Consider the following 23,619-nt stretch of genomic DNA (forward strand, 5'->3'; position numbering starts at 1 on the left):
CCCTGGGGGCTCTGGGGCTGAAGCATCTTCAAGGTGCTGTGCCCACATCCCACAGCTTCCCTGGGGCCCGAGACACAACTGGGGCAGTCGGCCCAGCGATATATTGGAGTTGGGTTTTTTTTGCTGTTTAGACAGAAAATAAAATGCTTGTGGGGAGCAGGAGCCAAGCTCCCCAGTGCCTAAAACAGCAATCACAGCACTTCCTTGGGTTTATGGTGTTTGCTTTCACAATGCCAGCTGGGATCTTGTTTGCTTCCTTCTCTGCAGCTGCAATCTCAGATGAAGTCTCAGGAGATTCAGGTTTTATAACACTCCTGGATCCTGATGATGGCAACTTGTCCAGCATCATTTATTACCCCCGTGCCTCCTGCAGGGCTGAGGTGGGCCACTGTCACCCTGTCCCAGCATCCACTGGCTCAGGTGCTCAGGCTTCACGCACCTGTCCCTCCACTTTCCCCTGCTGGTCTGCAGGGCCCCATCCTCCAGCACCAGGGGCTTGAACAGCAGCTCCGTGCCCAAGCTTCGCTGGGAGAGGAGCCCAGTGATGCCATGCCCTCAGTGGGATGCGGCACCTGGCTCTTCCCAGGCACAGCTACCTTCCTGGGGCCAGGCCAGGCAGGAGCAGCCAGCTCTTGCTGGGGGGATGCTGAGACTCAGATTTGACTTTCTATGGGGTCCTGGGATGCTCATGGCTGGTGAGTACTCCTCACTGGCATGCCTGGACGTGCAGTCAGTCCCTGCTGTTGACCTCCACCTGATAAATCAAAGAGACTGAACTTTACAGTGAGGTACTTCTTCCAGCCCCTACATCCCTTCTGTGTCTCTTCCCCAGATCTCAGTTGTCCCCCTGAGATGTGAGCACTGAAACTGGCTGCCCCCTTTCACCCCCTGGGGTAAAACCTCCTCTGGGATGCACCCACTAGTGTAGCCGGAGAGGGTATGTCATGGTTTGGGACAGACTGGCCACTGAGATGAATGACAGATGCAGAGCATCTCCAAGGAGAGGAGGGAGAAAGAGAGAGAGACTGATGAGTTTAGAAGAAACTAAACTACTTGAACGAAAATATTGAAGAAAGAGGCTGACCCCTTTGCTCCCTCAGCTTTTATACTGAGCATGAGGCAGATGGAATGGAATACCCTGTTGGTCAGTTTTGGCAAGACCACACAGCCAGGCATGCACAGGCCAGGAGGCTCCTCCAGTGCATTGATGATAACTTTTTGACACAGGTGGTGCAGGAGCCAACAAGGAGAGGAGCACTCCTGGACCTGGTACTGACAAACACAGGGGGACTGGTGGGGGACATGAAGGTTGGGGGCACCCTAGGTTGTAGTGATCACAAGAAGATAGAGTTCAGGATCATGGGTACTATGCACAAAACAACAAGAAGTAAAATCACAACCTTGGACTTCAGGAGGGCTAACTTTGACCTCTTCAAGAAACTGCTTGGAGAGATCCTGTGGGCTAGGGCTCTGGAAGGCAAAGGGGCTCAAGAGAGCTGGTTGGTATTCAAAGACCACTTCCTCCAAGCTCAGGATCGGTGCATCCTGAAGAGCAAGAAATCGGGCAAGGGACGCACGAGACCTGCATGGTTGAGCAGGGAGCTTCTGAAAAAGCTCAAGTGGAGGAAGGAAGTTTACAGCAAGTGGAAGAAGGGACTGACCCCTTGGGAAGATTACAAGAATGCCGCCAGAGTGTGCAGGGACGAAACGAGGAAAGCCAAGGCCTCCTTGGAATTAAACCTGGCCAGGGATGTCAAGCTCAACAGGAAGGGCTTCTACAAGTACATTGGAGGCAAAAGGAAAACTAGAGAAGTTGTGGGCCCGCTGCTGAATGAGACAGGAGCCATGGCGACGCAGGATGCGGAGAAGGCGGAGTTACTGAATGCCTTCTTTGCTTCGGTCTTTACTGCTCGGCCCAGCCCTCAGGAGTCCCAGACTTTGGAGAAAGTAACGGGGAAAGTCTGGACAAAGGAAGACTTCCCCTTGGTTGAGGAGGATCAAGTGAGAGATCAATTAAGTCAACTGGATATCCACAAGTCCATGGGTCCCAATGGGATGCACCCGAGAGTGCTGAGGGAGCTGGCGGAAGTCATTGCTGGGCCGCTCTCCACCATCCTTGAAAGGTCCTGGAGAACAGGCGAGGTGCCTGAGGACTGGAGGAAAGCCAACGTCACTCCAGTCTTCAAAAAGGGCAAGAAGGAGGACCCAGGGAACGACAGGCCGGTCAGCCTCACCTCCATCCCTGGAAAGATGATGGAACAGCTCGTTCTGGGCATCATCTCAAGGCATGTGGAGGAAAAGAAAGCTATCAGAAGTAGTCAACATGGATTCACCAAGGGGAAATCATGTCTGACCAATCTGATAGCCTTCTACGATGGCATGACTGGATGGAGAGATGAGGGGAGGGCAGTGGATGTGGTCTACCTTGACTTCAGCAAGGCTTTTGACACCATCTCCCACAGCATCCTCATAGGGAAGCTTAGGAAGTGTGTGTTAGATGAATGGACAGTGGGGGGGATTGAAAACTGGCTGAAAGACAGAGCTCAGAGGGTAGTGATTAGGGGCACAGAGTCTAGTTGGAGGTCAGTGACGAGTGGTGTCCCCCAGGGGTCAGTACTGGGTCCAGTCCTCTTCAATATATTCATCAACGACCTGGATGAGGGGATAGAGGGCACCCTCAGCAAGTTTGCTGATGACACAAAGCTGGGAGGGGTGGCTGACACAGCAGAAGGCTGTGCCGCCATCCAGAGAGACCTGGCCAGGCTGGAGAGTTGGGCAGAGAGGAACCTTCTGAAATTCAACAAGGGCAAGCGTAGGGTGCTGCACCTGGGGAGGAATAACCCCCTGCACCAGGACAGGTTGGGGGCTGACCTGCTGGAGAGCAGCTCGGTGGAAAGAGACCTGGGAGTCCTGGTGGACCACAGGATGACCATGAGCCAGCAATGTGCCCTTGTGGCCAAGAAGGCCAATGGCATCCTGGGGTGCATCAAGAAGAGTGTGGCCAGCAGGTGAGGGAGGCCGCATCTGGAGTAATGTGTCCATCTTATCAATGCTCATAAATACTTAAATACTGAAAGGGTGGGTGTCAGGAGGATGGGGCCAGGCTCTTCTCAGTGGTGCCCGGCAACAGGACAAGAGGTAACGGGCACAAACTTGAGCATAGGAAGTTCCACCTAAACATGAGGAGGAACTTCTTTACTTTGAGGGTGGCAGAGCCCTGGCACAGGCTGCCCAGAGAGGTGGTGGAGTCTCCAACTCTGGAGACATTCAAAACCCGCCTGGACGCGTTCCTGTGCAACCTGCTCTGGGTGACCCTGCTCTGGCAGGGGGGTTGGACTAGATGATCTCCAGAGGTCCCTTCCAACCCTACCAGTCTGTGATTCTGTGGGTCACCTGTCCTGTCCACTCCTCCCCACAGGTGCAACCCCTCTACACTTTTCCACTTCCAACCCTCCAATGGGGCAAATAACAAAGGTAGCTGACCTTGGTTATAGCAATAAGTATAACAAGAGCCTCTCTGCATACCATTCCTTGGCATAAACTGTAAACATAGGTCTTATCACTCTGAGAGCAAACAGTGTCTCACAATAGACTGTTAATTTCAGAGAGTTTAGTTAGTTAGAAGAGACCCAGCTAAAAAGTAAAATTACAAAACAGAAAATTGGTTCTGTTTTACCTCAAACCAGGACAGGGTGTCAGCTCCTCCAGCCACAGCACCCCTTGGGTACCCGAGCTGAGGCTCTTGAGCATTGAGTCCATCTCCAGCTGCTGCTTTCCAAGCTACAAGCCCCTGCTGAAACGCTCTGGACCTCCCATAGGGACGTGTGCTGGGGCCAGGCAGGCACCCAGGGAAGCAAAAGGCAGGGAAGGAGAGTGGGCAGGAGGGGGAAGAGTGGGACTGACAGGCTGTGGGGGACCACCAGCCCCATCCCCCAACACACAGCCATGGTGTGGCGGGTGCTTCGCCACCTGGGTCCCTCTGCAATGTGTCGAGGGGTATCCTGACCCCCTTTCCTCCTCCTTTGCATTTACCCAGCAGACTGCTTTGATGAAATACCCAAAGGCTGCGAGTGGGCTGGTAATCTTAACCCTCTCTTTGGGAAACCAGAATGGCCAAGCTACAGAAGTCCCAGGAATGCCTCCCTGCACCCCTGGTGGAGCAGGGGCAGTGCCCCTCTGTGTGGCTGAGAGATGCTCTCGTCCCATATTTTTGGTGCCCTTTTGGAAGCCTGGACAAATTATGCGGGTCTCCAAGTGAAACCTGCCACTTTTGTTTAACGTTTTCTCTACTTAGTGATGAAATGATGATGGATTGCTAGCACGCCAAACTTCTTTTTCCAAACACACAATTGGAATATGAATTTACTGCTCTGATGATGAAAGCTTTTATCCTCCTTATATAGTAACAACTCTGCACTAAAGGGTGAGTTTCATTTGTCGCTGATACACTTCACCATCCTGGCTCATGGCCTCGTGGTCAGCAGGTTATTCACAGGTGCCCCAAGCTTCTCTGATTTATTATCAGCCTTTTCCAACTGATCTCACCCTCACTGCCATTTGGCCACCCTGCCTGGAGGGCACAGCAGCATCCAGGGCACTACGAGAGGGCTGGGGTAACTCTCCGAGGGGAGAGGGGATGCAAAGCCAGGGCTGCTCCCTCAGATGCAGGATGGAGATGCAACGGGATGGCGAGGGGGCCTGAAGCATCAGTGCGAAGGGACTATTCCTTCAAATCTGAAGGTGGCGATTCCAAAGCAGATAAAAGGAAGCGGTTGTGTTTGTTTTTTTTTTTCACTCCATGCTCAATTAGGCTGCCACAGGAAAATGCTTAAGCCAAAATTTAGCGGGATTCAAGGAGGGATTGGGCGTTTATGGCGATAACAAAAATATCCAGCTATAACAGCAGATGCCAAGACAAATTCTGGAAGGAATATTAAGCCTCACATGTCAGGGTGTAAACCTATACCAAACTCGCAGAAAGTAGAGAGCTTAATGCAGGGGCAGATGACCCACATATGCTACTGCTGTCACAACCATCTTGCTGCCAGCATGGCCCCGTGCTGGCCGAGCTGCTGGCTGGTTCGTCCTGAGAGCCCTGACGTTTCCTGCTGCTGACAGTGCCTCTGAAGAGGGCTGCGAATTTCTCCTGGTAATTCAGCCCTTCACTTGTAGCTCCCCAATCTCCTCCACCTTGCCCATCCCCTTGCTTTGCCCACTGATACCAGACTTATCACTTCAACCTGGAGGCAGATGCTCTGGGCAAGGGTCTGTGCGGATCACTGGTACGTCCCCAGGTGGTGTGGCATCTTCCCATGGCTTCTTGCTTCCAGCCAAGCCCCTCATTTCCCTCTAAGGTCACTTGTTGCCCAAATCTACCTTCACCTCCTGTATTTCATCCCTTTTGTTCCTTGTTTCTGCTGGGGCCGGTCTCCAACCTCTGAAAGGAGCTGCTCAGCTCTGGCATCTCCCAGGTGCTGCACATATGCGGGCATGGCCCTGCTCTCACACTCACATAAGCATCACTGAGCTGAGCCCTGGGGACATGGGTGACTTGTGCAGATCCTCCCTCACCTGCTTTGCATCAGTGGCAATCGCCATACTGCCTGCCCTTGTCCGAAAAAACCCGCCATCACTCCCAGTCAGTGCATGGCCATAAGTCTGGCACATCTGCAAGCCCAGGCTGGGGTGAAACTGCCCTGCCATGGTACCCAGGAGCTGGGTGCAGGCACCTCTGCACCTGCTGAGGATAGTGCCCTTGTGTCCCACACTGATTGTTAATGGGATGCCTGTGCTGCTCTGGTCCCTGCAAGATAGGATTCTCCCAAGATCTTGGTTGCTGTGAGGGATCAGAGACGGCTCAGTGCAACCAGAGGGGAGCCCAGAGCTCTCCTGGTCAGGGCCCCGGGCTCCCACGCTTGCTGCTTGCACGCCCACCACCCTGCCGAGGGCAAGCCCGTTAGGGTCCCTTGGATCTCCCCTCACTGTGGCAACTTGCACCCACAGGGGCTTCCAACTTGAGATGTTTCTGGAGGCATGAATCAGCTTTTCACAGTTTGTTAACAATCTTGATCCTACCTCTTGTTTTCATGCCTTTCAAATCATGAAATGAGTTTTACAACTTTTCCAGTGGGGCACAGCTGGTAGCCAGGGTCATAAAGCTGAACTTTATAAATATCTCTTGTTAGGATCGGGGAAGAGCATTAGAGAGCGAGAGAGACAGAAGGGAAAGGAGAAAAGGCAATAAAGAAGCAAGGCAACCTTGGCAGGACAGCAAAGCAGCCCAGCTCAATGCTGGCCATGGCCATGCGAGCACAGAAGATGGGGTATGCTTGGGGCAGGCTTTGCCTGCTGCTCTCCCTCCTCCTCCAGCTGCTGGGCTCCCAGGCCAAATGCTACTTCCAGGCTAAAGGTAAGTGGGGAGGTGAGCTAGCAAGATGCCAATGGGAAGAAGAGGCCTCAGCTTTCCCCAGGCTGTGTTCCTGTGAAGCATGGAAGGGACTGCGCTGAGCTTGGGAGCACAATCATGGGCCAGTGATGAGTGGAAGGAGCAGTCTATAAACCACAGAACAGCTCCCCAGGGCTCTGGTTGAGAAACAGCTCACTGGGCCATGAAGAGCTCCTGGCAGGAGCCTGGCTGGGGCCAAGCATGCAGGACTAGCAGCAAAGGGAGGAGGGCTGTCCATCTTTCCTCTGCTGCCTCTTTCCATTGCATTTCCTTTGCAGCTCTGTGCAATTACAAGGGGAAGCAGTTCTCCCTTGGGGAGTCGTGGCTGAGCACCAACTGCCTGCTCTGCACCTGCCTGCACCCCATTGGTGTGGGCTGCTGCAAGATGTGAGTGAGGGGCTGAGGGGTGCTGGGGGTGGGCTACTGCTGGCAATGATGCCCTGCCATGGCACTTTTGCGCCTACAGTGGGGAGGAGGTCATGTGGGTCTGGCGGCTGCACACACAGCAGAGAAATGTCAGAGCCCTGAGTGGCTGTGGGGTGCCAGGCCCTGGGGGACAAGGGGCAGAGGTGAGCAGGAGCCCACTGGGGTGCTGAGGGTGGGGGGGTGAGTTGGGGAGCAAGGGACAGGAGGCAGCAGGGGTGTCTCAGCACAGTGAGATGCCCAGACATGCCAGGAGCTGTGACCCAGCCTGCCCAAGCTGGCCTGGGAGACACCCCGGCCTGTTGGAGTGGCAGTGGAGGAAGCCACCTGGCCCTGCCAGCAGCCCCCTGGCCCAAACCAGGGGGAGCTGATGGTGTCGTGCCCTCTCACGCGGCACCCAGCACCCCATTGACTTCCCCAACTGGTGCGAGGTCCATTACAACTCTCAGACCTGCCAGATCTCAGTGGTGCAGAAGGCCAACCCCAGCCTGCCCTGTGTGAAGAGCATGGAGCATGAGTGGGGCTCAGCTGGCACCCCCGAGCTGCTGAGCAACAAAGTGCTGGGCATGGGGCTGAGCAGATAGAGGCTTGTCAGCGCCCTGTGCCCCCCAGCATCAGCCTCCCTCCTCCAGAGCACACCTCCTGCATGCTCCAGACCTGCCCCATCCCATAGAGACATCACTGCAGCCACCTTTGAGGGAAACCGCTATCCACATACTATGGTACTGAGTTAACATTTACACCCTAGTGCTGCCACAGTACGGCTTTGCTTCCACCTTCGGCTTCCTGAACCAAACCAGGGTCCCTTCCCTGTGAAACTCCATGCGCACCATGAGAACATGGATCCTATGGGAGCTCCTCCCAGGTGGGCAGGAAAGCTCCAGCTACTAAAGAAAGGGCTAAGGGACCAAATTAGCCTATATTGTGGCAGTCTTGTACTCCCACATCCTGACAGAAGCTCCCTCCTCCCTCCGAGATCCCTGTCCCCCTGCACGGCAGCTGCTGGGAGCTTGCTAGGGAGCACCACAGCCCTTCATGCAGGACCTGCGCACCTCAGCCGACCCCTTCTCTGACCCGGAGCTCAAGGGGCACAACCCACTTCTGGAACTGCTAATACCCCTGCTCCTGCAACTCCTGGGGCTGAGGGGGGCCCCTGGTACTACAGACCAGCCCAGGGCAGGCAGCAGAGTGTCAGGGGAGTGGGGGGAACCACTAGAAGGTGTCTTCAGGAGGAACTCAGCCTCCCCCATGCCAGCTGCCCCATCCCAGCTGCAGGGGAACGGGGCAGGGAGCCAGGTGCCCTGCTAGGGTTCAGGGAGCTGAAGCAATCCGCATGCACCAGGGTGAAGCCAGACGCCCTAGCAGCTTGCCCCAGCTGGTGCTATGCCTGTGTTGTGCAGAGCCTTGTGTAGATGTTTCTGTTCTTGCAATAAAGATATTGAACAAATAGGAGGTCTCCAGCCTGTGAATGTCGTGCAGGGCAGACTGCGTCCAGCACAGGGAATGGTGTAGGAATAAGGCTCTTCGGAAAGCTGTTTTGCACGTTCAGATGTTTATTAGATTTCCATGCAAAGAGGAAAACTCTGAAAGGTTTGGTAGAAATGGGAAGCTGGCTGTTGAGCAGGGAGATCTCCATCCCAGCTCCTGAATGCACAGCATGCATTCACTCCAGCTCCCCAAGGATCCCAAGACCAGCAGGATGCCTTCATGCCCAGGAGCGCAGGCAGAGAACAGCCCAGGCACTCAGTGCTTCTGTTTTGGATCATCACTATCGTGCTGCCAAAGCACGCGGACACATCCAGGACACCAGCATGTCCCGGCAGCGCAGGCTTGGCCTGCCAGGACCTGCCTCCTCCAGGCAAGGGTAGCAGGGGCGCTGGGCTGTGCATGTGAGACATCCTTCACAAGAGGCAGGACGCGTGCCAGGGTAGGAGAGCAGGCTCCCACCCAGCCCAGGTGGCCAGCACGCCTCACCTGGATGCCAGACCTCTGCTTGAGGGGGTCTCTGCTGTAGTGGCACCCACAGGCAGGACAGACTCATCTGGTGCCCACCTGGGCATCGTAGATGAACCCAGGGGGATGTTGGGGTGCGCACCTCACAGCACGCTGGCAACAGTCCTGCCTGCAGTCCCCACTGGCAGCACACACCTGCAGCACTACAGGCCCCTAACAGCTCTCCCCACTTCAGATGGTGATGGAGTTGGTGCTGGAGAACCGAGATACGTAGGAAGCCTGGATGGGGTTGGTGGGAAGGACTTTGATGGGCAAGTCCCAGCTGAAAGCGTCCACTTCAGCCTGCTCCACCCTGGTCCAGGTGACAGACTCCGACTGGCTCCCACAAACCAGGCAAGTCTCCGCTGACTCCCCAGAGGTCACAAACTCGAAGCGTAGCCTCCACTTCAGGGACACTGTGGGCAAGAGGAAGGTCAGCAGCCAACACCACAAGGAACAGGGACAGCAGCTGTCTCAGCGCTGGCTGTCCTAGCAAGGGGACAAGCCACTCACACAGGCCAGCTCCCTCCCACACAAGACGGCCCTGTGGGTCAGTAAAGGCAGGACCGGGGACATTGCAGTCCTGCAGAGACCAGCAGGGGCAGGTCCCTTCCCTGGTGGCCACTAACCAATATTGGTGGTGAATCCTGGGGTAGAGCTGAGTGGGATGGGCAGGCTGAAGCTGCTCTGGGCCATGTGCAGGCAGGCCTCCTGATGGCAGGTGTGTGTGCTGAAGGAGATGAGCTGACACTGCTGGTGCTGGAACTCCTCCTGGATGCTCTCCTCTGTCTGCAGGCGTAGTGAGAACTGCAGGGCAATCGGGAGGGTGCTCACTCACACACTTGCACAGCCCTGGCCCAAAGCCTTGGGGCCTCCGTTTCCCAAATGAGCTCAGAACTGGAGTCCTTCCCCACCTCATACCCCGAGGGACCTCAGCTGGGTCCCACTAGAAACCCTCACTAGAAGCCCCACAGCAGCCCAGCACCACCTCAATCCCTTCTCCCACTCTCCCACCTGAAACCCCTGCCCCTCCCCACAGTGACCCCGAAGCCAGCACTGACCTGCAGACACAGGATGTCTCCTTCCAAGAAGTTAAAGGTCCCAATGACATCCTCTCTGATCTTATACACAGTTTATATAGATGCAGAACGTCCCCACCTTCCCACGAGTGTTGCTGATGTTATACAGGTGTGTGGAACAAGAAGTGGGGGGACGGGGTTGCAGCAGGATGAATCATAGAATCATAGAATCATTTAGGTTGGAAAAGACCCTTGGGATCATCGAGTCCAACCATCAACCCCATTCTACAAAGGTCTCCCTTACACCATATCCCCCAACACCACATCTAAATGACTCTCAAACACATCCAGGGATGGTGACTCCACCACCTCCCTGGGCAGCCTATTCCAGTGTCTGACCACTCTTTCTGGGAAGAATTTTTTCCTAATGTCCAGCCTAAACCTCCCCTGCTGCAGCTTGAAGCCATTCCCTCTTGTTCTATCGCTAATTACCTGTGAGAAGAGACCAGCACCAGCCTCTCTACAGTGTCCTTTCAAGTAGTTGTAGAGAGTGATGAGGTCTCCCCTCAGCCTCCTCTTCCTCAAACTAAACAGTCCCAGCTCCTTCAATCGCTCTGCTCCATACAGCACTGGGTTAATCAAAGATCCCAGCAGAAATGACCCCATGCCTGCTGCTTGGGTGTGAAGCACAGGCCCTGGAGGCAGCATTCCCTTTGGGAAACACCTGCAATGAGCAAGAGCAAACCACACACTGGATACACTAGGGAGAAGGTCTCTCTTGCTGAATTAGGAAGAGCTTGAGACTGGCAGGGAAAGCCTATGGGAAACTCTGATCCAAGCGGGCCCTGATGGAGCCCCAGTCAGAGCTTTACTTCGACAGCAAGAGATTTTTGCAGCAAGCACTGAGCTGTGCTTCATGCCCAGGTTAGGATAGCAGGTTCAAGCAGGGAAAATGACCTACACAGGCTGCATTGGGAGGTGGCCACCATGAGCAGTTCTGTCACCAGGTCTGCCAGGAGAGAGTCTTTCTTCAAGCCCTCCTCCTCCAGGAAGGGGTTTGAGGGTGCCACAGCCTCATCCTGTGGGAACTGGTAATCCTTGAGTCCCAGGGAGAAGGCAAGAGTGTCATTGGGACAGGGTGCAGCCAGGCCTGTCTCTGCAAGGAAGGCAGTGCGTGGCCTTACTGCGCAGCAGAAGGACACAGAAGGGTATGTGCAGGAGCTTGATGGGAGAGTTGACACACTGGCAACTGATGGTCAAATTGTATATGTACGTCACTGTCTCCAGAAAGAGGGAGGGCCATCTATGGGCAGCATCTCACAATATGAATCTGCAACAAGTGCAGAAAGGTTTGCTTTCCAAGGCCAAAAGGAAGTTCCTGGAACTGTTGCTCACAGGCTCCCTGCACTGATGTTTAGGAACAGCAGTGGGGCTGAGCTAGGGACAATGCATGGTGCTTTCTGCCATCTCCTCTTTCCCACAGCAGGCCAAGCACATCCCTGGCTTCCCTGTACCAGTGCACTGCTCCTTACATCACATGCACTGTCATCCAGACATTGCTTCCAACACACAACCACACACACAAACTCTGCCTCAAAAGAACATGAAGGATGTAAAATCCAGGAACACAAACATGAGAGCTAAACTTACTCATCATGAGATCAACCTGAATTTGCCTCTGCACGTTTCCTTCACATGCCGCTTTCAAGATGCAGTCACACACAGTGACCTCAGGGTTCTGCCCCGTTCACACACAAACAATACTGAAGGCAGAGAGGTGCCAATTGATACCTCATGCCTCTTTTGGTATTTGCTTTACCCAAAACGCAAACTCAGCAACAAAAATTAGTTTCTTCCTGTGCTTTTCTCTGAAGCACCAGATCTAAATGGCCAAGAAACAATTAAGAGACTGTCACAACCTGTGGCGTATCCCCCTTGACAGACTGATGACTTAGATCACAAAGCCTCTGACTCTGAGACCTCTGAGATGCTGGGCTTTACACCTCATTCAAGTCTTCTCGAAGCCCCTTGGCCACCACAAAAACCCTAATGCTTCTCAAGGCAGTGTAAACACCTCTGCAGCTTTCCCAAACTGCACTCTGTATAATAAGAAAGGTGAACTGTGGAAAGTCTCCACCTCTCTAGCTTGCCCACCGTGACGCAGATGATACACCCTGCCAGAGGAAGGGCAGCATCCTGCTGTGAAACCACAGATTCTTCCCTATGTCTGGCACATCCTAAACATTAAGGCTTAGATTAAAAGCTAGGGTTACACTTTAAATATAACTTCTAGATTTAAAAAACAGGACTGGAAGGAAGTAAAAAGCCCATGCTAGTGCATAGTGCCCTCTCACACCTTAAAATAAGGCTGTTCTGCTGGACCACAAGGCACTCCCGCTGGGTGCAGATAAAGCTGAGAACTGTCCTGACAGGGAGGAAAATCGGATATTTCCAAGGAAGGTTCAGGAGCGCTGCAGCAGGCTGCTGTAACCCCCTGTACCAGGCTTAACAAGAGTGCTCATAAAGGCCTCCGTGCCTAGTGAGGATAACTTGAGCAGAGACTGCTGCCATCTGAGGAGGATTGGAGGTTTGTTACCTGGCACAGGAATGTTGAGACTTGGGAAGTCCCAGCTTCTGTGCAGATCCCAGAAGGAAGCACATTCCTGGCACTATGGATGCCTTCTTCTACCCACATGCTGTACCCTCTGGCTGGGCTCCTGGCCCATGTCTAGTCTGTCTCCATTTCCTCCCCTCTCTGTGATCTACCAAATATTTAAAGGTGTTACAAAACCAGAGAGGAGGCAAAAACAGCCACAGAAATTACTTGAGGGCTTGAGAAAATGTTTTATGGTGACAAATTTAAAGAGCTCGGTCTGGGCAGTGTGTCAAAGGGACGGGAAGTGAGTCAACTTCAACATATAGGCACCATAACAAGGGGAAGATATTGGGGAATAAGCTGGTTGGCAACTGAAAACAAGGCCTTTTATCAAGAGACAGACTCACACAAACTCAGCTATACATGCCAGCTCTGGCTACAGTTTAATAACATAATACTTTGACGAAGCAGAATTAAGATTTCTTGGGGTTTTTTTGCCTATCCAAACTCAAAACTTCTGAAAAACAGGAAATGAAGAATTAAGATACATACCCACACAGCCTCAACTCTGTCTCCACGGAGCTGGCAGGAGCCCCCAGGAATGATCTGCAAGCGTGCCAGCTGCAGTCTCTCGTGAGAGGAGCAGCACCACACACCGATGGGATTGGTGTGAACAGCCTGGCAGAGCCGGGGCTGTGAAATGGGGGGTTCAGTGCTAAAAAGACCAGTACCATACACAGCAGCATTGTGCATGACACACAAGGGATGTGTGCACCACACAACCAAGGGGAAAGGCTGTAACATATGTCCAAGGAACCTCAAAGCATAGAAGAGTTTGTGTCCTTCTTATGGAGCCTGGTCCAAGTGCAAGGCAGACACGGTCTCAGTGTCATCCAGTGGCAGAGTGAACACACACATACACAATACAACATTCCAATAGACAGACTATTGCTAACTTAGCTGGGGGTTGAACAGCTCCTGCCTGCAAAGCCAGAGCACAAAGAAATCCTCTCAATCCATCCCAGCCACCTGGAGGTTGGACTGCAGTCACTGATCTGCTCTCCCAGAGACTGCCAAGCCTGCCTGAGATGCTCCAGGATAAGGGGCTTCCCCCTGCTCCTGGGGAACAGATGCTTCAGCCCCGCATCTGTCAGCAGTGAGGAGTGCAGGAGAATCCAGGTGAGCCTCAGGCCAGCTGAGATTTCTATCTCCTCCTCTCTGGCACAGCCACTTTTAGAAAGCACAGTGGACCTTGGCTCCGATGTGGCAGGGACAGCTTCTTTCTCCTGCATGCTGCTGAAGAATAGTAAGTAAATAACTAAACATCCTCAGACAATAGCCTTTGCAGTTTCAGGCACATAGTCCCAGACAGCACTGCCCCATCCCGCTAACCACCTAGCCAAGCCAGGTTGGTTTTGCCCTATCCACCTTTCCCTCCAGTCAGGCCCCTCCAGGCCTAGAAAGGCAGGAGGTCTTGAGGAAGCCATTCATGCGCAGCCTGCAATGACTAATGTTACACTGCTGTTGGACCATGGGCTGCTGGAACACAAAGGAGATCTGACACAAACTGTCAGGCTGAGTCATGCAGCCACTGACCAAGAGACAACAGCACATATTTGTATTTTCACGGCTGTCTATTCAGGTAGAAGTCCCTGATAGAAGCAGCTGTCTGAACTAGAAAAATGAGTTACTGCAAATTTCCTGTGAAAAGGATGAAAATGTCTCTAAACAGCAAAAGGGAAAGTAGTGAAGAAGAGCTTTAAAGGGGGCCTGCTGGAAGGACACTGTTTGAGGGCTTTGGAGACATGGAGAGCTTTGAGCCAGAGAAGACAAGAAGTGCTCACTTTTATGGCAGAAAGGTCAGGAAAACTAGAACAGGCAGAAGACACTGCAGTCTCCAGGAGCAGTTCCTTAGCACTCACAATCCCACCGAGGCACCCCGCCTTCCGCAAGCACCACTTGCAGCACTCAGGTCTGCAAAGCTAGCTTGAGTGCGGAGCTCACCAGAGGTGAGCTCTCTGAGCAGGGGAGAAGACAGGACTCACAGGACTTTGACTTCCCAGGATCTAGTCGCAAGTCACAGAAGAGAATCTTTGGTGGAGTGGACAGGATACACTGATCCTGCTCTCCTGGAAGAGAGGAACCACGTGAAAGCTGCCCAGCCTTGGGGCCCAGGCCAAGGGGGGCACTCACTGCACCCAGGCCAACCAGGCCTTAGCTTCATGGGGAGGAATGGGAAGGAGAAGGGGCCGAGGGGGAAATATCTCATGCCCCGGTCAGATCATGAGACATACCCAGAAGAGCTGGACTGACAACCCTCAGATTTCACTCCAAGCTAGCACCACTTTGATCTTAATATTAATGAGGTCCTGCAGCAGCCATCACCAGGGAATTACACAAGGAAAGCAATACAGACTTCCCATTCACCTCTACGTGTGCTGTCCTCAGACACGTGTTATAGTATGCTTGGTTCCTGCTCACTGTGCTCTCACCATCCCTACCCGAGGTAACAGGAGTAGAACTCACCTCTGTTAGGGATGAAGACTGTCTCATTCTCTGCCTGAACATTGTGCTTGCTGCCATCACAGGGAGGGAGTGCTACCTAGTTCTCGCTGGTGTGAAACTGGCAGTGGATCTGGGCGCTGGCCCATGCCAGCATCTCACTGAGAGCAAAGAAGAGCAACACTCGTGTCTACGCTTTAACCTGGATTATAGCAAGCATGAATTGGGAGAAGAGCAGCTCTTGCTGCTCAGCTCCATGTGGGACTGTTTTTCTGGAAAGAGGGCAGCCTTGCTTCACTGTCACTGAAGCCACTCTCAAAGCCCCTCTCCAAAGAAGCCTTTGGAGCAAGCTCAAGCTGGGGTGCTGACCCGAAGCCATTTCCACCCCAGCTGCTGACAGCAGTTTCACCCAAGGCCTGGCTCTGTGGCCCGAGGACTCTTATTTAACAGCAGTTTTTGCAGTCTGAGCCATACCACCTTGGGCACAGCACAGACATAGAGCGAGGAGACATCCCTGCCCTGAGAAGCCCACTATACATGCATGGCAGAAGACAGCAAGCAGCACAGATCAGCAGCCACCCTATCCACAGTGACAGAGACAAAGTGGGCTGTGCTGGATGCATTCCTGCCTGGGCATGTTCCTGTGCAACCTGCTCTAGGTGACCCTGCTCTGGCAGGGGGGTTGGACTAGATGATCTCCAGAGGTCCCTTCCAACCCTACCATTCTGTGATTCTGTGAAACCCACAGAGACCCTCCAACAAACATGGTAAGCGTCCTTACTCACTTGGTCACCTTTCTCATCACACCCGTCCAGCAGGGCACAGCTTGGGACTGGCCACAGACTGCACCGTTGAGAGGACAGCTCTAGCTGTCACGCATGGGCCAGGCCTGGCAGAGGACATTTAGCCACAAAGAGTTAAATCCCAAGTCAGAAGTGACATGCAGAGAGCAGCACTCTGAGGCATCTCCTGCAATAACTTGACCATCAGGGAAGTGGGTGGATTCGAAAGCAACAAATATCTGCAACCTAGGCTCAACTGCCCCTGCCCACAGCACCACCTAGCTCCTTGAAGTTCAATACCCCCAAGGCAGGCAGAGTGCAGACGTGCTCCCTCCCCACAGCATGGTCCCCCTCAAGAACATCAACTTCTGGTCATGTCAGACCAGAAGAGGACACTTCTGGGCCAAGATGAGACAGCGCCACAGCTGCAGAGATACCTCTCTGGGATACACCACTCCTCCCATGACTCTCCAGGAGACAAAAATAAGGCCACATCTACTGCCCTGCTCTGAGATCAGGACATTCTCAGTGTCTGTCACAAACTCCTGGGGTACCTACAACTGCACCAGCAGCACTGGGTTCAGGGTTGAACCCCCAGTTCATCTGGGAAAGTGGGGAGATCCCACCAGAAAACAAGCACAATGGCCATGTGCTGCTTACAGATGACGACTCCTGTTGAGAAGGACAGGCAGCCCGGGCCCCGCATGGAGGGCACAAGCACCAGCCTGGTGTCCACTCTCTGCTTACTCTCAGGGAACCCTGGGCCTGGCACGTGCCTGCCATTTCTCCCCTTCTGTCTGCCAGCCAGCAGCACCCCCTGCCCTCACCCACCTATGCAAGCAGTGGTTGAACTCAGGCTCTGGGCAGTCCTCCCCATGTCCTCTGCAGGCCACCCCATAGGCATAAGGTTCTTGTACCTGAAACACTACTAAACTTGACATTATCCCTGCCCACGGTATTAATTTTCTCCTTATGATGCAAGGGATTTGCTGAAGGGTATAGGGGAGGTTGAAGGTGTCATTTTGCTCCCTCTCTGTACAGCCACAAGAATTGGTTGCATCCAACATGAAAAATAGTCTTGCATTTTGGACTCCACTATGACCTCAGCTGTTCCACAGAGTATTTCCAATGGCATTACTGACACCTTTCAGTTTCCAAAACCCTTATCTATTTTTATCTCAATAGCAGTCTTGTTAATTTAGCCAGTGTCTGATTCCTCTGGTATTTTCTAACATCATGATTTGATTAGCAAACACCAGAGTTTTAGGTGTCACAGGGATTTTTTTCTTGTCTCTTTCTCGGGGGCAGAAAACCAGAATAATTATCTCAGTTTCAGCCCTGAAATAGCGATGGTGCAAAGGGATGACCCTTAAGGGAGTACCTTGGACAGGGAAGTCACCAGTGGCTGAGCTGGCACCATTGACCCACAACCCCGCCATGACTACACCTGGCTGCTCGGAGGGAGGTCTGTTCCCTCTGGAGGAAACCAGACATCACTGCCACCACAAGGTTTCACATGCAGAGGGGCCCACTGGCACAGGCTGCTGTACCTGCTGGTGAAGGTGGATGAGGCTGGTAACAGGTTAGTAAACGTGATCATGCACTCCAGCACCTCCCCTGCCAGGAACACGGGCCCATGGCCCAGCTTGGCCAGCACCTGGATCATGGCTTGGACAGCCCCAATGCACACCTGCCAAAAAACCCACCACAACAGTGGGCATGGAGAGAAAGCTGAGTACTGTAACAGTGGGGGAATGGCAACAGCCAGGCTGGGCACAACACACAGGGAGGTCAGGGAGAGCCCCAGCTCTAGACACAGCACACAGACATGTACAGCCCCAGCCCAGCCCCCCCCAAGCTGCACAAGGGAAACATGCACAGTGCTGTCCATACACATACATATGCCCCCCCACCTTCCTCACACATATGTGGGGGGGATCAGGACATACTGCTGGGGGTGAGGGACAGCCCTACCCCTACCTCCCCCCCCCCCGCCCGGGGCTCAGGAATGGCCCCAACTGCAAACACACAAACATAAACACCCACGAGAGGGGACAGGGACCACCTCGGCTTGGTGCACAGGAGTGCATGCCCCCTGCAGTCCCCGCCCCAGGCCCAGGCCTCACTCATTATGGGGCAGCCTCATCTCAGGTTTCTCCCCCTCCCAGGTGACGTGTAGCATGATTTGGGTGGGGAGATGAGAACTATAGTCATACATGTTTATCATGATCTCAATAATCTTCATCAGCATATGCAGGGGTGTGCGCTTTCATATGCATTTTGCAGATAATGAAGCAAAGGACACTTTTCAGACACGATGGCCTTGAATAGAGAACTAACAGGCTCATCACACAAGTGGTAGAACTGTCTTGTCTTCACAAGGCAGTCCTCCCACTGCTTTGCAGGTGCCTGTGAGCCTTATCAGTTCTTTCAATGTCAGGCCTGCATTATTTATCTCCTTGTGAGTGTTTCAAGACATTCAAGGAGGACCTCCTCCCCCTCCCTTTCGTCTTTCACCATATGTTTCAGGGAATTTACAAGCCATCCCTTACATAGGGTGAGATGGAAGTAACCAGGAAAAATGCGTGTGGGAAACTGTTATTTTAACCTTTAAAACCTCTGCCTGGGTGCTGGCAGTGTTTGCATACCCATCAGACTGAAGGTTGAAACCAATGGTGGCATGATTTATTTCTTTGTGCTTGCTTTGCATCTCCAGCCTCCATTTTCTTAGCCCTTTCCTGCTCCTGCCCTCCCTCTGAGGGCCGGGAAAAAGCATTTGGGGCAGGAAGCTGTGCCTTGGCCCTGCTCAACGTCCTTGGAAGTTGCTGCTTGCAAAGCTTGTTCATGCAAAGCCTGATGAAGGGGCAGATAACGGATTGCTTCAGGGTGCACAGCATGCCGGTCTGACCTGAGACGTCCTTGGTGTGAGCCTGGGCACCAGGGAAGGGAGACCATGGGTCATGCATGGGAGATAAAGGCTGCTAGAAAAGCTGCCGTGGCAGGTTGGGGACGAGATGAGTATGTGGGAAAGCATGAAGTTCCGGTGGGGTGAGCAGGGAGAGGTGATTGCCTCTGCCTGGGCTTGGGGAGGCCACTCCTGGCCTGTTTTCATTGGGGTCTCAGAATGGAAGTGGCTTGTGTTGGTCCTAGAAAAAGGTTTTAAGGTTCAAAAGACTGGCTTTTAAGCAAGAAGCTAAAAGTCAAACTGCTGCCTCTTCCCCTGTACAAATTTAGGAGACAATTTTTGGTTGTGATCTCAAAATATTCGTGCAGGGCAAAGCTTCCTTGCAAGGAGGCTCCGGCCTAGAGAGCAGAGGAGAGGAAGAGCCAGGGTGGTGAGAAATACCTGTGTAGGTTTGAATTAAAACCCAAGGGCAGTGGTGATGACTGGTGAGGGGTGGTTAATGTGTGGATGAAAAGAAGCATGGGAGGCTGTGTGCTCCTGGCATTGGCAGGTGCCCACGCATCTGCCTGGCAGAGGCAGACGGCTGATAGAAACCTGGGTGCTGATGCTGCCAGAGGAGCCTGGAGCTCAGTCCCATGGCACAGTGCATAGATCTGAACCTCTGGAGCCCTGCAAGTTGACGTGACCTCTCCCAAATGGACAGTGATGAGCAGCAGCCTCTCTCTCAGGGGCACCCGTGATAGGGGTGCTCTCAAAATCTGGCATGGCTTGGAGCATTAGAAGTGCAAAGTTGCCTGGTACAGGCACTCATACCTCCTGAGACGGCTGTGAGTGCCTTGGAGTTGCTGCACATCTTTAGCCGAGGAAGTCTAGGACCTGCAGAGGAGCCACCACATCCTGGGTTGACATGGTGTCATGTTGAGTTAAACCTCTGGCTGATGGGTGTCCTCTCCTGCAGCACCAGCCCCTGCTGCAATTGGCATGCCTGGGGGATATTGACAGCCTTGGGGTAGTATTTTGTTAATCAGGGCTCAACGGGGTAACTCCTTTGTGGTGGCACCCACAGCTGCAAATATGTAAAGAAAAGGCTGTGCGAATGTTTGGGCTGTGGCTGATGGGGCAGGAGAAGAGGTGTGGGCAAGTTTCCGTAGAGGTGTCTGCTGTGCGCTGGGAGGGGGTTACAACACAAATCCATAATGTCTGGGTGATGTCTGGACAGGTTTTAATTTTACTGCCAATTTGAAGGGAAAGAAATGCCCTCTGGCCCTTGCAGGGCTTTTAGCGTTGCAGAACACAAAGACTTTCTCCTGGTTATTTTGCAGCCCTGAGAGAGCTGTTAATAGCCAGCAATTGGGCATTGACCACCTTCTCCTCTCAGCCTGTGCCATGTGGGGAGAAGTTGACAAGGGAAATTTGCTATTGAGACGGCAAAACAGCTCAAGCAGTGGTGGCTGGCTGTAAATCTCAAACCTCTCCTACTGTGTGCTCCTGGAAAAAATGCTTTTTGAAATCCCTCCATCACCTCCTTTCCAAGGAGCCGGGATGCCCCACCGGGCTGTGCTGTAGCTGCTCTGCCTGGGTACCTTATTTCCCATTGCCAGAAACCTGCTGGGGAAGCAGCTGGGTTGGTTCTCTGACCCTGGATTAAAAAAAAAAAATTAAAAAAAACTCACATTGGCTTGAGAGAGAGAGTGCACTATGCTAAAACCTCGCTTTGGCAGCATAAAGCCAGGGCTGTCTCAGCTAGGAGAAGAGCAGTTGCAACAGATGTAGCTCGAAGATAGCAGCAGGCCCTGATTCAGGGCAGTCGTGCAGGACAGTCTGGTTCTCTTGGTGCCCTGGACCTCTGCAGGCAAAATGTTCTTAAACAGTCAAACATGAAGGTGAGTACATAGGAATGGAGAGCGGGCTGCAATTGGGTCCCATGACTGCATCCCAGAAAATGTTATCCTGAGAGGGATTTGGGGACCTTAAAAGTTGATGAATAAAGGTTAATGTCTGGCGACCATGCAGCTGAAAAGGCAAGAGTGGGTTATTTTTGCTGGGGAAGAGCGTGTAGGAGCAGGGGGTGTTGTGGAAGAGTCTCTCCCCCTTGATGCTCCTGTCCCCATGAAGCTAGGTGTACGTGTCCTGGGGGACTAGTGCTTACTCATTGCCCATTGCCTGGGCTCTGCATCCATGAGCTGCTGGAGCAGGACATGCTGCGGGCTCCCAGCTGGGGTGGCTTTCTCCTCTCAGCAGTACAGCACCAGTGGCCACAGGTAGCTCAGGGATGTTCCCCACCACAGGGGCTCCTGTGTCCACCTAGCACCTGGGGCTGCAGAACTGCCACTTGGGTCTTGCCTGTCTGCTTAGGGAAGTTCAGCAGCTTCTAATCTGGTAGCTGGTTTCCATATGCTAATTGTCTCCAGATGGAAGACTTAATTTGGGGCGGTTCATGGTGCTGACTCAGGAGCTCAGCCCTGCTCCTCTTGCCTGGACTGGTGCTGGTACACCCAGGTGCAGGTGTGCCCCTGTTTGGGTGTCTCTTGATTCCCAGGACTTTAGGTGAGTGTGGAATAATTACTAAAATGGCCAAAAATACAGCATCATTCACACATAAAGGAAAGGTATAAAATCAAAATGCTTCTGAGGTAGAATACAGCCGCAGCTGGCATGTGAAGAATGCAACATCTGCGATTCCCTGTACAAGGTTGTTTGCGAAACTACATGAGGGACGGAACTGAATGTAACCTTCTGTGGCCTTGCCTTGTGACGTATAGCAGATATGGGGATGAGATGGTACTACGGAACACATAAGCGGCCTACACGCTACCCTGAGTCAACATTTTGTCAAATTTTGATGAAATGCTGTCCTTTGTGCGAACTTTGCTCATTATAATTTCATTATAATACCGAAACACACCTCCATCCCGAAGGCTACCCGCCTCCAAGGTGCAACCACTCCTCCTTGAGTCTGCGCCCTGAATTTCTCGTAAACTATACCTTTAATTGTGAAGCGAGAGAATTTTACACCAATCATGATAAAAGTATGTATGACTAAAGTCACTCAAACTCCACCTTGAAGATAACAAATAGTATAAAAATAGCCTGAGAGAGGGGGGATACCCAGGGAAGACACCATCATAAAGAAATACATCACTGACTTCTGGGATCAGTCGACGGGCTGAGCCTCTCTTCCCCCTCATAGGGACGCCTTTGGGTAAGACTTAGATTATACCGAGTGCTTCCCCGGGAAACTTAGAAATTTCTCTAGACTCTCTTTCCTACATTTATAGCCAGGCTGTATCGTTTATAACTTTGTCGCGCGTTTTGTATCTGTAACAATACTTTCATTTGCACGTGCTTTGCAGACAGTGTATTTATCACCGGCAATCCTAAGAACCTGTATATCTGTTGTTCAAATAAACTGCACTGTTTCAGTAGCTAGTCGTTTCGGTTTCTCACTGAACGCGACCAAAGACTCGAGAGTGGCCGTGCTAGTTCATGAGCACGACTAGACTGAAGGTGCAGTCCACTATTAGTGTATCCAAATCGTAACAGTTTCATACATATTAAACGCGACTGGACTGATAGTGCTGGATTGGGCATCGCTCAGAATTTAAACCTACCGCACCTGGCCTCCCACCTCGGTGAGGAGTGTTAGAACGCAAGGGGTTTATCTTCTGCCAAAACCACTTGGACCCTTTCACGCGACAGTGAGAAATTATCTGATGGGCAGTACCTGGCTGTGCAGCTGGCATGTGAGCAGAGGTGAGTTCTTGGAATCCTGCCAGCTGCAGACAGCAAGCATCACCTCCTACAGGGCAAGGTCACCAGGGATGTGGCACTGGGATGTGGTAGGGCTGTGTATGGCAATGAGGATGTGGAGGTGTGTTGTGGTTTTGGCCAAATTGGCCAATAGAATCATAGAATCATAGAATCTTCATGGTTGGAAAGGACCTTTGAGATCGTCGAGTCCAACCATACACACACACACAAAAAAAACAAACAAAAAAAAAATCACAAACCACCACAACCAACCAACCTACAATCTCTGCCAATGTCCCTCTTGTACAGCGGGGCCCAGAACTGAACACAGCACTCGAGGTGAGGCCTCACCAGTGCCGAGTACAGAGGCACCATCACTCCCCTGCTCCTGCTGGCCACGCTGTTCCTGATACAAGCCAGAATGCTATTGGCCTTCTTGGCCCCCTGGGCACACTGCTGGCTCATGTCAAGCTGGCCGTCCACCAGCACCCCCAGGTCCTTTTCTGCCGGGCAGCTTTCCAGCCACTCTGCCCCAAGCCTGTAGCGTTGCTTGGGGTTGTTGTGACCGAAATGCAGGGCCCGGCACTTGGCCTTATTAAACCTCACACAGCTGGCCTTGGCCCATCGATCCAGCCTGTCCAGGTCCCTCTGTAGAGCCTTCCTACCCTCAAGCAGATCGACACTCCCGCCTAGCTTGGTGTCGTCTGCAGACTTACTGAGGGTGCACTCAGTCCCCTCATCCAGATCATTGATAAAGATATTAAACAAAACCGGCCCCAAAACTGAGCCCTGAGGGACACCACTGGTGACCGGCCGCCAAGAGGATTTCACCCCATTAATCCCAACTCTCTGGGCACGGCCATCCAGCCAGTTTTTAACCCAGCGAAGAGGACACTTGTCTATGCCATGATTCGCCAGCTTCTCCAGGAGAATGCTGTGGGGGACGGTGTCAAAGGCCTTAGCAAAGTCCAGATAGACAGAGTCCAATGGCAACAGATGCTCTCCCCCCACCTCTTGCACACAGAGAGGAGGAAAGGTAGAGATTTATGAGTTTAGAAGAAACTAAACTACTTCAATGAAATATTAAAATAAAAAGGAAATAATGAAATATATACAATATATTTAAAAAACCATATCAAGCTCCCAGGATGATGTCACCATCAGGCACTGGGGAAGTCCCAGACTGGACTCAGCAACGGGTGGGA

At 52.7% G+C, this 23,619-nt stretch overlaps 1 protein-coding gene and 1 pseudogene across 1 annotated transcript; one reads left to right on the top strand and one right to left on the bottom strand.

Moving 5' to 3' along the window:
* The first annotated feature begins 6,297 nt into the window (after positions 1–6,297).
* Positions 6,298–7,452, top strand: LOC128901970 (prostate-associated microseminoprotein-like). Its single transcript, XM_054184187.1, has 3 exons — positions 6,298–6,409; positions 6,724–6,831; positions 7,262–7,452. The coding sequence occupies exons 1-3, from the start codon at positions 6,298–6,300 to the stop codon at positions 7,450–7,452; spliced, it is 411 nt and encodes a 136-aa protein (XP_054040162.1).
* Positions 7,453–9,052: 1,600 nt separating this feature from the next.
* On the bottom strand, positions 9,053–17,425 carry LOC128901967 (RAB6A-GEF complex partner protein 2-like; annotated as a pseudogene).
* Positions 17,426–23,619: the final 6,194 nt, after the last annotated feature.

This window comes from Rissa tridactyla, chromosome W, assembly GCF_028500815.1.
Source record: "Rissa tridactyla isolate bRisTri1 chromosome W, bRisTri1.patW.cur.20221130, whole genome shotgun sequence".
Classification (NCBI taxonomy): domain Eukaryota; kingdom Metazoa; phylum Chordata; class Aves; order Charadriiformes; family Laridae; genus Rissa; species Rissa tridactyla.

What these genes read in the sequence shown, in the direction of transcription:
- LOC128901970 (XM_054184187.1), top strand. Translation starts at nt 6,298, where the DNA reads ATGGCCATGCGAGCACAGAAGATGGGGTATGCTTGGGGCAGGCTTTGC. An exon ending in ATGCTACTTCCAGGCTAAAG is followed by an intron (nt 6,410 to 6,723) that starts GTAAGTGGGGAG and finishes TTTCCTTTGCAG; the next exon opens with CTCTGTGCAATTACAAGGGG. An exon ending in TGGTGTGGGCTGCTGCAAGA is followed by an intron (nt 6,832 to 7,261) that starts TGTGAGTGAGGG and finishes CCCTCTCACGCG; the next exon opens with GCACCCAGCACCCCATTGAC.